The sequence below is a fragment of the Mobula hypostoma genome, chromosome 1 (assembly GCF_963921235.1).
Source record: "Mobula hypostoma chromosome 1, sMobHyp1.1, whole genome shotgun sequence".
In the NCBI taxonomy this organism is placed as follows: Eukaryota; Metazoa; Chordata; class Chondrichthyes; order Myliobatiformes; family Myliobatidae; genus Mobula; species Mobula hypostoma.
The window spans coordinates 111077953-111092494 of record NC_086097.1 but is presented as its reverse complement, the minus strand read 5'-3'; the positions used below and the strand labels follow the sequence as shown (position 1 = coordinate 111092494).

The window sequence follows — 14542 nt, the reverse complement described above, 5'->3', positions numbered from 1 at the left end:
TGAGTGGGAAGCTGGAGGATTGGAAAACTTTTAAAGAGCAACAGAAGATAACTAAAAAGGTAATATGCGGAGAAAAAATGAGGTACGAAGGTAAACTAGCCAAGAATATAAAGGAGGATAGTAAAAGCTTCTTTAGGTATGTGAAAAGGAAAAAAAATAATTAAGACCAAAATTGGGCCCTTGAAGACAGAAGCGGGTGAATTTATTATGGGGAACAAGGAAATGGCAGATGAGTTGAACAGGTACTTTGGATCTGTCTTCACTAGGGAAGACACAAACAATCTCCCAGATGTAATAGTGGCCAAAGGACCTAGGGTAATGGATGAACTGAAGGAAATTTATATTGGGCAGGAAATGGTGTTGGATAGGCTGTTGGGTCTGAAAGCTGATAAGTCCCTGGGACCTGATGGTCTGCATCCCAGGGCACTTAAGGAGGTGGCTTTAGAAATCATGGATGCATTGGTAATCATTTTCCAATGTTCTATAGATTCAGGATCAGTTCCCGTGGATTGGAGGGTGGCTAATGTTGTCCCTCTCTTCAAGGGAGGAAGAGAGAAAACAGGGAGTTATAGACCGGTTAGCCTGACGTCAGTGGTGGGAAAGATGCTGGAGTCAATCATAAAAGATGAAATTACGACACATCTGGATAGTAGTAACAGCATTGGTCCGAGTCAGCATGGATTTACGAAGGGGAAATCGTGCTTGACTAATCTTCTGGAATTTTTTGAGGATGTAACTATGAAAATGGACAAGGGAGAGTCAGTGGATGTAGTGTATCTGGACTTTCAGAAGGCCTTTGATAAAGTTCCACATAGGAGATTAGTGGGCATTATTAGGGCACATGGTATTGGGAGCAGAGTACTGACATGGATTGAAAATTGGCTGGCCGACAGAAAACAAAGAGTAGCGATTAACGGGTCCCTTTCGGAATGGCAGGTGGTGACCAGTGGGGAACCGCAGGGTTCAGTGCTGGGACCGCAGCTGTTTACAATATATATTAATGATTTAGATGAGGGAATTAAAAGTAACATTAGCAAATATGCAGATGACACAAAGCTGGGTGGCAGTGTGAAATGTGAGGAGGATGTTATGAGAATGCAGGGTGACTTGGACAAGCTGGGTGAGTGGGCAGATGCATGACAGATGCAGTTTAATGTAGATAAATGTGAGGTTATCCACTTTGGTGGTAAGAACGGGAAGGCAAATTATTATCTAAGTTGAGTCGAGTTAGGAAAAGGGGAAGCACAACGAGATCTAGGTGTTCTTGTACATCAGTCACTGAAAGCAAGCATGCAAGTACAGCAGGCAGTGAAGAAAGCTAATGGCATGCTGGCCTTCATAACAAGGGGAATTGAGTATAAGAGCAAAGACGTCCTTCTGCAGCTGTACAGGGCCCTGGTGAGACCACACCTGGAGTTTTGTGTGCAGTTTTGGTCTCCAAATTTGAGGAAGGACATTCTTGCTATTGAGGGAGTGCAGCGTAGGTTCACAAGGTTAATTCCTGGGATGGCAGGACTATCATATGTCGAAAGATTGGAGTGACTGGGCTTGTATACTCTGGAATTTAGAAGGCTGAGAGGGGATCTTATTGAAACATATAAGATTATTAAGGGATTGGACATGCTGGAGGCAGGAAGCATGTACCTGCTGATGGGTGAGTCCAGAACCAGAGGTCACAGTTTAAGAATAAGGGGTAGGTCATTTAGAACGGAGTTGAGGAAAAATTTTTTTCATCCAGAGAGTGGTGGATATGTGGAGTGCTGTGCCCCAGAAGGCAGTGGAGGCCAAGTCTCTGGATATTTTCAAGAAAGAGATGGATAGAGCTCTTAAAGATAGCAGAATCAAAGGTTATGGGGATAAGGCAGGAACTGGATACTGATAGTGGATGATCAGCCATGATCACAGTGAATGGCGGTGCTGGCTCGAAGGGCCAAATGGCTTACTCCTGCACCTATTGTCTATTGTCATGTGTTGCTTTGCAGCAGCAGTACATTGCAATGCATAATAATAAACAAAATTACAATAAGAAGTATATATAAAAAGAAAATTAAATACGTAGTGTAAAAAGAGAGGGGAAAATACTGAGGTAATGTTCATGGGTTCATTGTCCATTCAGAAATTCTGATGGCAGAGGGGAAATAGCTGTTTCTGAAATGTTGAGTGTGTGTCTTCAGGCTCCTGTATCATTTCCTTGATAATAACAATGAGAAGAGGGCATGTCCTGGGTGATGGGGATTTCTAATGATGGATGCTGCCTTTTTGAGAATCAGAATCAAGTTTATTATCACCGGCATGTGACGTGAAATTTTTTAACTTAGCAACAGCGGTTTAATGCAATACATAATCTAGCAGAGAAAAAAATAATAAATAAAAATTTAAAAAATGATAAACAAGTAAATCAGTTACGTATATTGAATAGATTTTAAAAAATGTGCAAAAATAGAAATACTGTATATTTTTAAAGAAGTGAGGTAGTATCCAAAGGTTCAATGTCCATTTAGGAATCAGGTGGCAGAGGGGAAGAAGCTGTTCCTGAATCGCTGAGTGTGTGCCTTCAGGCTTCTGTGCCTCCTTCCTGATGGTAGCAGTGAGTAAAGGGCATGCCCTGGGTGCTGGAGGTCCTTAATAATAGACGTTCCTTTCTGAGACACCGCTCCCTGAAGATGTCCTGGATACTTTGTAAGCTAGTACCTAAGATGGAGCTGACTAGATTTCTAACCTTCTGCAGCTTCTTTCGGTCCTGTGAAGTAGCCCCACCATACCAGACAGTGATGCAGCCTGTCAAAATGCTCTCCATGGTACAACTGTGGAAGTTTTTGAGTGTAGTTGTTGACATGCCAAATCTTCTCAAACTCCTTTCAAAAGGCATCCTGGATGCTGGAGAGAATAGTGCCTATGATGGAGTTGGCTGAGTTTACAACTTCCTGCAGCTTTTTCTGAACGTGTGGTTGGCGCTCCAAACCAGACGGTGATGCAACCAGTTAAAATGCTCTCACATTTATTTGATTCCTTCAAGGTTACTGCTCACTTTTGTCCTTTGTGCAGTATAGCATAATCTCCACAATAAATATGGTTTCGTGTTGACTTATGAAAGTGAAGAATTTAATTTGGCTGAGAGCAGCCAAAGTGGACGATTTTTTTTAGTCTTCACATTTTGTTTATTGGATTTCATTTAGAAAAGGGCCTTGTATATCCTTGCATTTAAAAGTTGTGAGCTACTTATAATTAAGTTTTGCTTAAACGTTGGCTCAAACAATCTTGAAATGTTCTACCCAACTGAACAATTAGTTGCTTTTAAAATATTAATCTCATTTTGTGACCCTGGGAAATGGAGTTGAAATAAATGCTATTTGTTTCAGTTTTGACAGAGCAAAATGGAACTTATATTCATTACTAATTGATTATATATTGCAGAATGCACAAAAGACAGATCATCCGAGCTCTCCAAAGGGCATAGATAATTTGAATGGTGATGGTTCAGCAGCTGTCCAGGTGAGACTTTTATAGCAATTAATTCATTGATTAACTTAATTCATCAATCAAGTTTTGTGATGGCCATAAATTGTGGCATTTTTGTGATGTGAACTGAAGTCTTGAAGGTGCATGACAGTTGCGGCTGAATCGAGGCAGCGCGATCCAGAGTTGAGAGCAGGGAATGAGCTAATGTTTGCCCATTGCTGGTGTAGACTTTGAGGCGATTCAACAGTCTTGGGCAATTTCAATATACAGGTAGATGGGAAAATCACGTTGATATTTTGGAGAATCAAATGATTAAATGCTGTGAGAATCATTGCCTCCACCACCAATTCAGGCAATTTCAGATTCCAATCACTTTCTGTGTGGAACAGAAAAAAAATGCCTTGAATCCCCTCTAAACTTCCTACCTCTCATCTTCAATCTATGCCCTTTTGTTTTAGACATTCCTATCTGTGGCACAGCTAACAAAGGCAAGCATCCCATATCTCTTTGTCATCACCCATCCCATGTGGTGGCCCCATTTTCAGAATTGGACCCAAGGACAATCTATTAATCAGCACTCCCCGGGGCCCTTTCACTTACTGCATTGCTATTGTTGCCCTCCTAAAATGCATCACCTCTCATTAATCAGGATTAAATTCCAAGTACAATTACTCTGCTCACAACTGTTCATCCGAACTGGATCATACTGTAGCCTTATACAAGCTTCCTCTGTTTCTGATGCCATCAATTTTTGTACCATTTGCAAACATGCCAGTTATTCTTCTTACTTCCACATCCAAGCCATTCATGTGCGTCAAACAAAGGTCCCATTACTGAGCTTGTGGTATACCCCCAGTCACAACTTCCCATTAGAAAACAACACTATCACAGATTTTAGATCCATGTTCTCATTCTTTTCCTTGTGCTGATGAAAGATCATTCTCCTGTGATATGGACTTTGTTTTTGTCTCCATAAGTGCTGCTGAGACAGGAGATGCCTTCCATTGGTTGGGGTTGACAATGGGTATTGCACTCTTGCTGTCTATGTGATACACAAGCCAGGGCAGTACGATACGGAGAGCAAGTTGTTGCCCACGCAGCAGGCTCCCCTTCCCGTGCAGTAGATGAATGCGAAGGAATGGCACGGGCAGATACACAGATGGCATCGCAGGAGTTGCCAGTCAGTGCTGAACTCAGCATAGGACTGCCTTAGATATTGGTCCCCCTTGGATTCAGTTGTACCTGTCTCCTTTCTTTTTTTTTACAGTTCGTGTCTTCCCCAGAGGAGATCCCAGTGATTCCGAAATCTGAAACCCTGCCCCTGTACTAGATCCTCAGCAAACTTATTCATCTGTACCATCATACTATTCATGCCCTGACTAGCATGTGGCATTGGAAGTCATTCAGAGATTACTACTTTGGAGGTCATGCTCTTCAGCCTTTTCCCTAACTCCTTATACTCACTGCACAGGACCTCTTCCCCTTTTCTCCCTATATCATTGGGACTAATGTACACTACAACCCCTGGCTGATCATCCTCCCTCTTGAGAATATTCTGCAGACGTTCTGAGACATCTGGGACCCTGGCACCCATGAGGCAACACACCATCCTGCCGTCTTTTTCACAGCCACAGTCTTGACCTTGTCATTCAGAACTGAAGTTGGGTGCACTTCCAGCAGATGTAGTCATCAGGGGATCCATTTAGTCCCCTGCAGTCCCATATCTTAGAAGAAGAGCATTCCACTGCCTTAACTACCATCCTGCATACACTTGTTATAACTTAGGCTCTACCTTCTTAAGCTTAAGTTCTACAATCAACAAACTGACTCCTAAAGGCTCAGCATCTTTAGCCTTCACCTGCTCTCGCCTGCTTTGGCCCATTGAGCCAAAGCCTGGCTATCCTAACACTGGCCACTCACAGAATGGCCACTTGGCTTAAACTCCCTTTTTGATGGCTCAGATAAAACTAACTTCTGATAATTTTTTTTTCAAATGGCTTCCACCCTGCAAAATGTCGATTTCTCACTTGCTACTTCAAACATGATTTCCACTTTCTTTTCTTTGCACTCTGTTCTTTGAATCAAAACTGGTGATAGTTTATTAAATCTATGATTGACCTCTTGGGTTATAGAATAGTATTAACATTTGTTTGGTGTGATTGAGAGTGCTCAGTGAGCACATGCCGTACCCGTGTGGATTTTGCACATGCATGCACATTTCACCCTACACGCACACACTCCGCGCAAACATTGGCTTGTCATTCTGCTGTTGTTGCACCAAATGTGCACACTTCAACGTCTTCCTCCGGTATTTTCTTATAAAGGGTCCTTCAATTAACTTTGTGGGTGATTAAAGATGGTATATCCCAGTGTCTAAAAATTGGCGGATTGCTCTCAGTTGCAGGGAGAAAGAGACACATCGGGCTTCCAGCAGTTCACACAGGACAAATAGTATTGTATTTTCTGGTACATATCTTTTTGTAAATATTGGCAGTTTTCTTTTCACTCTTTTTGCTAATTTTTGTAAGTTTGAATTTTAATGCACTTAATAAACACTCTGCACGATGGTGCTAAGTGACTCCAGTCATCCTTTTCTTGGGCCATAACTCATGATCTATCATTTGGTCTCTTAATTCTGCTTTATTTTATTTAGTGATGCAGCACAGTAACATCAACCCAACAACCTTCCACCACCCAATTACACCTATGTGATCAATTAACCTATTAAACTGTACATCTTTTGAATGTGGGAGGAAACTGAAACAGCTGAAGGAAACCCACATGATCATGGAGAATGTGCAAACTCCTTAGACAGTGGTGGAACTGAACCCGGGTCATTGGCGCTGTAATAGCTTTACGCTGCTACATTACCGTGCTGGTCCCAAAACAGATCAATGCTCACTGGCATTTCAAAATAAGGAAATGCTTGACATTTACTTGAACACATTTTCTTTTGAGACTTCATCTAAATGATTCAAAAGTAATTCAATGAAATTTTGTGTTTTTTTTTTGTAGAAAACCGAGATGCAGTCTTTTGCCCAGAAACTTCAACTTCGTGTTCCCTCCATGGAGTCTTTATTTCGAGCCTCTTCCAAAGAATCACTTTTCTCATCGCCTTCAAAAGACTCACTTGTACGAACTGCTTCAAGAGAGTCACTTAATCGGTTTGATTTAGATGTTCAGTCTTCTGGTGCCATCTTTGATCCATCATCAGATATTGAAAGTGAGACAGAAGATAATGCAGGCACCTTTGAGAGCATCAGTAAGGACATATCTTCCAACCAGTTTCGTCGGATTGAGCGGAGTTTGGCCAATTATAGATCGAAATATTCAGAGGTAGTTGTGGTTGAAATTATGCACTTGACAGATTTCTGATTTTTTTTTTAGAGCTTCAAACCCAGTCCTCTGCCTTTTCCTTGTGTCTTTGTTAAAGGTGTTCATTGCAATCTATTTGGCTGAACATTTCTTCAGTTCTCTTTCTCTTTCTTTACCTGGCTTAGTGTCGTTATTTTGGAAATGTTTATAGAAAAATGAATATCTTCTAACTGGCAAATCAAATATTTGCAATAACATGCTGCTGAAATATACTTGGAAGTAAAGATATTCAGAATAGAATATTGAAGGTGAGCATTTCATGACCATTTGGATTTTTTTTTCAGCTAGTTACTGCATATCGAACTTTACAGAGAGACAAAGAGAAAATGCAGGTAAGTGAAGATGCCAGCTGCAACAACTTGTAAGAGAAAAGCAAGTGGGTCAAGTCAGCAAACTAATGATTCAAAGTAAATTCAGAGCTTCCTGCATGTACTCTTTTTATCCCTGATAAGTCCGACCCACACTCAAGACATTCTCCTGTTCTTCACAAATGTGTAGAAATGTGTATAAATTTCTGGGATAATTTTAAGGAACCTCCTGGACCCTTTTCAATGCCAGCACATCTTTCCTTAGAAGAGGCCCAAAACTGCTCACAGTACTCCCAAGTGTGGTCTGACCAGTGGCTTATAAAGTCTCAGTATTACATCCTTGTTTTTATGTTCTAGTCCTCTCTAAATGGATACTAACATTGCATTTGCCTTCCTTACCACTGACTCAACCTACAAACTAACCTTTACAGAATCATGCATGAGAGCTTCCAAGTCACTTTGCACCTCTGATTTCTGAATTTGCTCCCTATTTAGAAAATAGTCTGTGCCTTTATTCCTCCTACTAAAGTGCATGACCATACACTTCCCTACACTGTATTCCGTCAACCACTTCTTTACCCATCTCCCAATCTGTCTGTCCTTCTGCAGACTTCCTGCTTCCTCAACACTACCTGTCCCACCACCTGTCTTCAAATTGTCCGCAATCTTGGCCAACACTAAAACACCACTTAGTTTAATATTTATATCCTTCTGAAGCTGTAGTGCAAGTGTTGCTCCAAAGTGGCAGTTTTAACAGCATTATCATTAACTTTTACATGTGGAAGAAGTCTGACATTCTGGCATCTGACTGTCTGACTGTTTGGAAATTCAGAAAGTCTCTCTTAATCGCAATTACATCATGTTGACTAGGGATGTAGAATGCAGATGAGATCAGATTCCTGTCTGTGGGCTAGGTGTGTTGTCAGGGCTGCTGTTGTGGCCTGAAGCATCAAGTCTCAGGAACATTAATAGGCTTCTGGCTGAGGCCAAGGCCTGGAATGCCTATATATTCCCTTTAAATTCACCAGTATTACTAGGGACATTAATGTACCACTCTGTTAATTCATATAAAAAGTGTGAAAAATGTTTGTTTGTGTATTAATGGGGGTAATGTCCAATAGTTTAGAAAATACACTCAGTGGACACTTTATTAGGTACTGCATGATTTGCTGATGAGATATTTGCCTTAATAGCACGTGAACCTACTAAAGTGGTCACTGAGTGTAAGTTTGCTTGGTGCTTCAAAGGTCCCAGAGCTACCAGATTGTCAGAATTTGACTGTTGTTTGAAATATGCACTATCACTATCATATATAAATATTTTTCTTAATATTAAACAGTTAGCAATCTATAAACAAGAATGTTGAAATTGAACTAGCAATAGAAGTACAACTTAATTTCAATATGTGGAAAAGTTAATTCATTAACTGTTTATTGATGTTATAATATTTCTACCCAAATTTTAAGGTAGTTCTGAGTCAGGGTCAAGATAAAGCCCTGCGTAGGATTGGTGAATTACGTGAGGTGAGACCTACATTCTTCAAATTTATTTTTTATTCTTTCATGTTTATTGTTTGTTTGTGGTTTTGTTAAACTTCTGTTTGGAGATCCATTTTAAGTCTGCTACACAATAAGATCATGAATGACCAAACCTTGCCATCAACCATGCTCTCTTTACTTAGTAGTTTGAATATCTGTCAGTCCTTATCTTGAATATGTTCAGTGCTTTTGCGAATGATTCATTTGTCTGGGATAGAAAATAAGAAAGGCCTTTGGAAAAAATCAATTCCTTTTAAAATCCACCTGAAATGAATGACCCTTAAATATATTCCAGAAGACTTGACATTCAGCATAAGGTGCATTTATAGCACAAGTTTAAAAAGTAAACAGTATAACACTGCTGGCGCTTTATAAGTAGTCTGGACATGGGTCATGGCAGGGTGTTGGGTGATTCTTTTTCACCTACTCGTTAAACTTGCTTGGGGGAGGGTTCTCATGAAGTTAATGTCAACTTTCAACAATTCTTGTCTGTAAATTTCACAGGAGCTACAGATGATTCAGCAGGCAAAGAAGCACATTCAGGATGAATTTGAAGCAGCTCTGGAGGAGAAAGATCAATTTATTGGTGTTCTGCAGACACAGGTAGAAGGCATAATTGGTACATGTATTCATAATTGGCTAGATGGTAACTAAACAGATTGCAATGCAGGCGAGTGATTATACTGTTCCACTTTCAGTTGTGTAATTTTGATGTCCTGTATTTGAGCTTGTTAATGGGAAGTGAGTTCTGGGTCTGATTGTGCCATGATTCCATTCAATGGCAGAGTTTGTTAATACAACAGACAGTGACCACATAAACCCATTATTTAAGAGAAAAGTCTCACTGCTTCCTTAACACCATGTGCCTTTCCACCTATCTGAGTGCCAACCACCAATTGTTAACAAATCCTACATTTATCCAATTTCTTGGCTGAGTAAATCTTTCCAGATTCTACCACGTACCTACCCTCTAGGGGCAGTTTCCAATGGCTAATTGACTTTCCTTTTGCCAAGATGGCACTGCGTATGGGAGTCGTGTTGTGAGCTCCGTAACAGTTTTACAGTGTACTCTTAATTTCTGCAATTTCCTTCACATTTCTTGTTCAAGAAGCTGATAGTCACATCAGATATGATCAACCGACTCTTCTGAACATCAGGAAGATGGCATTTACCCACAATGTGCCACCTTTTGTACACTGGGAACTCCTGCTTACGTGATCCATAGGAGGCTCAATTATTGCACCGTCACAACCTCGGAAGTCACGCCCGAGGTGAGGGAGAAGGGCCGGAGTCCTGGTGAGGTTGATTGGCTACCGCTCCTTAGCGTACTCTTGGCTAATGTTCCGACCCTGGACAACAAGGTGTGTGAGCTGAGGGCCAGAATCTCCTACCAGTGGGAAACAAAGGAATGTAATGTTTTGTACTTTGTGGAGACCTGGATGAGGGAGGAGATACTGGATCATGCCGTCGAGCCCTCTGGGTTCTCCCTGTTCTGGGTGGACAGGTCAAAAAAACCTCTCTGGGAAGAGTAAAGGAGGTGGCGTACACTTCATGGTCAATAATGCTTGGTGCAAACCCCAGAATGTGCATGCCTTCAAATCATTTTGTTCCCTGGATCTGGAGTGCCTGATGCTGCTGCGCAGACCTTTCTGGCTGCCTAGAGGGTTCACTGCTGTAATTATCTCAGCTGTGTACATTCCACTGCAGGCTGATACTGACCTGGCTCAAGGAACTGTACGAGACCATCAGCACACAGAAGACTGTAACCTGGAGGCGGCTTTCATCATCACCAGAGACTTTAATCGAGCGTCGCTGACTAAAGTCTCTCTGAAGTTTTGTCAACACATCCAGGTCAGCACACAGGGAGATAGCATACTTGTCCACTGCTACTCTCCTTTCCACAATGCTTACAAAGCGCTCCTCTGTCCACCGCTTGGGAAGTCTGACCGCTCCTCCATCCTGCTTCTGCCTGTGTATGGGCAGAAGCTGAAACAAGAGGCGGCCATAATTAAAACTGTCCGCTGTTGGTCTACCCAATCAGTCTCCATGCTGCAAGACTGCTTTGATGATGTCAACTGGAATGTGTTTTGTGATGTGAATGTCTCTGAGTTCACGGAAGGGGTCTTGAGCTTCATCCAGAAGCGCATCGAGGACATTTGTCTCCCAAAAATCGGTCAGGGTCTATCCAAAACAGAAGCCCTGGATCAGCAGTTCTGAGCGCGCTACACCCACTGAGCGAGACAGAACTTTGGCCACCAGTAACCACCAGGAACTTAAGAAATACAGCTACGATCTACGCAAAATCATCAAAGCAGCGAAATGAAAATACAGGGACAAGATTCAGACATATGCAGTTTATGGTAAAGTCTGCACACTATCGCCGACTTCAAAGCTAAATGCATTGGTGCTGCCAACATCACTGTCTCTCTCCCAGATGAGCTAAATCTTTTTCACACTCTGTTCAATGTCGCCTACACTGAGCCTCTGAGGAGAGTCGTTGATGTACCTGCACCTTGGTCATCTCTGAGGCTGAAGTACACAGGTGTTTCCAACGAGTGGACAGTCACAAGGCTGCGGGACTGGATGGCATCCCAGGGCGGGTACTCAGGATATGTGCGGCACAACTGGCTGGTGTGTTTGCAGACATTGTTAATCTCTCCCTCTCCCAGTGTAGAGTGCCCTCCTGCTTCAAAACATCCACCACTGTCCCTGTACCTAAAAAGACCAAGGTAACGTGTCTGAATGACTGGCGTCCTGTCGCACACACCTCAATAATTAGCAAATGTTTTGAGAGGCTGGTCAAGGACTTCGTCTGAGTGTGCTACCACCCACACTGGACCCCCTATAATTTGCCTATCGGGACAACTGATCGACAGATGACACAATAACCACAGCTCTACACACCGTCCTTACACACCTGGAGAAGAGGGATGCTTATGTGAGAATGCTGTCCTTGGACTACAGTTCAGCATTCAACACCATAATTCCCTCTCGGCTTTACAAGAAGCTCAAAGACCTTGGCCTTCACCCTCCCTTGTGCAGTTGGATCCTGGACTTACTGTCAGATCACTGGCTCCCTCACCTCTGACCCTCAACACAGGACCCCTCCAGGGCTTGTCCTAAGGCCCCCCCTTTACTCTCTGTACACCCATGACTTTGTAGGCTAGTACCCAAGATGGAGGCGACTAATTTTACAACCCACTGCTGCTTCTTTCGGTCCTGTGCAGTAGTCCCACTATACCAGACAGTGATGCAGCCTGTCAGAATGTTGCCTTTGGAACTTGTATTCTCAGAGCCTTGGCTGATGAAGGCCAGCATGCCAAAAGTTTTCTTCACCACCCTGTCTACCTGTATTCTACTTTCAGAGGACTGTGTATATGAACATGGCTGCAGCCTTGATGTTAAAATAATTTGAAATTTAACAATTTAAGATTTCTTAAATATACTAGTATCGAAAGAACAATCATGCTAGGGAATAAACTGCACGTCCATAAATAACTCTTGAACTGGGATTTTCATCAGATTAGTCAGGGTTGTATAATATTTTTCTGATAGAATGTTCTTAGACATGAAATATCAAGTTATGATAGATAATGTAGAAATGTTGATTTTGATTTGTGATTGCATTGTAACCTTTTGTTAGTAAAGTAAACTACTTAGTTTAACAGAAAACTGTGCCTGGTAATCAGATATTTCTTTGGTCATTATTGCTTTAGTGGAAACGTGCTCAGCAGATTAAGTAACACACATCAAAGTTGCTGGTGAACGCAGCAGGCCAGGCAGCATCTGTAGGAAGAGGTGCAGTCGACGTTTCATGCCGAGACCCCTCGTCAGGACTAACTGAAGGAAGAGTGAGTAAGGGATTTGAGAGGGGGAGGGGGAGATCCAAAATGATAGGAGAAGACAGGAGGGGGAGGGATAGAGCCAAGAGCTGGACAGGTGATAGGCAAAAGGGGATACGAGAGGATCATGGGACGGGAGGTCCGGGAAGAAAGATGGGGGGGGGACCCAGAGGATGGGCAAGAGGTATATTCAGAGGGACAGAGGGAGAGAAAGAATGTGTGCATAAAAATAAGTAACAGATGGGGTACGAGGGGGAGGTGGGGCCTTAGCGGAAGTTAGAGAAGTCGATGTTCATGCCATCAGGTTGGAGGCTACCCAGACGGAATATAAGGTGTTGTTCCTCCAACCTGAGTGTGACTTCATCTTTACAGTAGAGGAGGCCGTGGATAGACATGTCAGAATGGGAATGGGATGTGGAATTAAAATGTGTGGCCACTGGGAGATCCTGCTTTCTCTGGCGGGCAGAGCGTAGATGTTCAGCAAAGCGGTCTCCCAGTCTGCGTCGGGTCTCGCCAATATATAAAAGGCCACATCGGGAGCACCGGACGCAGTATATCACCCCAGTCGACTCACAGGTGAAGTGTTGCCTCACCTGGAAGGACTGTTTGGGGCCCTGAATGGTGGTAAGGGAGGAAGTGTAAGGGCATGTGTAGCACTTGTTCCACTTACACAGATAAGTGCCAGGAGGGAGATCAGTGGGGAGGGATGGGGGGGGGGGATGAATGAACAAGGGAGTTGCCTAGGGAGCGATCCCTGCGGAAAGCAGAGAGGGGAGGAGGGAAAGATGTGCTTAGTGGTGGGATCCCGTTGGAGGTGGCGGAAGTTACGGAGAATAATATGTTGGACCCGGAGGCTGGTGGGGTGGTAGGTGAGGACCAGGGGAACCCTATTCCTAGTGGGGTGGCGGGAGGATGGAGTGAGAGCAGATGTACGTGAAATGGGGGAGATGCGTTTAAGAGCAGACTTGATAGTGGAGGAAGGGAAGCCCCTTTCTTTAAAAAAGGAAGACATCTCCCTCGTCCTGGAATGAAAAGCCTCATCCTGAGAGCAGATGCAGCGGAGACGGAGGAATTGCGAGAAGGGGATGGCATTTTTGCAAGAGACAGGGTGAGAAGAGGAATAGTCCAGATAGCTGTGAGAGTCAGTAGGCTTATAGTAGACATCAGTGGATAAGCTGTCTCCAGAGACAGAGACAGAAAGATCTAGAAAGGGGAGGGAGGTGTCGGAAATGGACCAGGTAAACCTGAGGGCAGGGTGAAAGTTGGAGGCAAAGTTAATAAAGTCAACGAGCTCAGCATGCGTGCAGGAAGCAGCGCCAATGCAGTCGTCGATGTAGCGAAGGAAAAGTGGGGGACAGATACCAGAATAGGCACGGAACATAGATTGTTCCACAAAGCCAACAAAAAGGCAGGCATAGCTGGGACCCATACGGGTGCCCATAGCTACACCTTTAGTTTGGAGGAAGTGGGAGGAGCCAAAGGAGAAATTATTAAGAGTAAGGACTAATTCCGCTAGATGGAGCAGAGTGGTGGTAGAGGGGAGCTGATTAGGTCTGGAATCCAAAAAGAAGCCTAGAGCTTTGAGACCATCCTGATGGGGGATGGAAGTATATAAGGACTGGACATCCATGGTGAAAATAAAGCGGTGGGGGCCAGGGAACTAATCAGTTTCCAGACCTAATCAGTTCCCCTCTACCACCACTCTGCTCCGTCTAGCGGAATTAGTCCTTACTCTTAATAATTTCTCCTTTGGCTCCTCCCACTTCCTCCAAACTAAAGGTGTAGCTATGAGCACCCGTATGGGTCCTAGCTATGCCTGCCTTTTTGTTGGCTTTGTGGAACAATCTATGTTCCGTGCCTATTCTGGTATCTGTCCCCCACTTTTCCTTCGTTACATCGACGACTGCATTGGCGCTGCTTCCTGCACGCATGCAGAACTCGTTGACTTTATTAACTTTGCCTCCAACTTTCACCCTGCCCTCAGGTTTACCAGGTCCATTCCCGACACCTCCCTCCCCTT

The 14542-nt window shown here is 43.3% G+C and overlaps 1 protein-coding gene across 3 annotated transcripts in view; it reads left to right on the top strand.

Moving 5' to 3' along the window:
* Positions 1 to 14542, top strand: part of golga4 (golgin A4) — a 266334-nt gene that overhangs the window by 53653 nt on the left and 198139 nt on the right. For all 3 annotated transcript variants that reach the window (XM_063054798.1, XM_063054789.1, XM_063054779.1), the window contains 5 exons: positions 3415 to 3492; positions 6475 to 6795; positions 7119 to 7166; positions 8609 to 8665; positions 9185 to 9283. In XM_063054798.1, coding sequence (XP_062910868.1) covers positions 3415 to 3492; positions 6475 to 6795; positions 7119 to 7166; positions 8609 to 8665; positions 9185 to 9283 — 603 coding nt within the window. The remainder of the gene's footprint in view (positions 1 to 3414; positions 3493 to 6474; positions 6796 to 7118; positions 7167 to 8608; positions 8666 to 9184; positions 9284 to 14542) is intronic.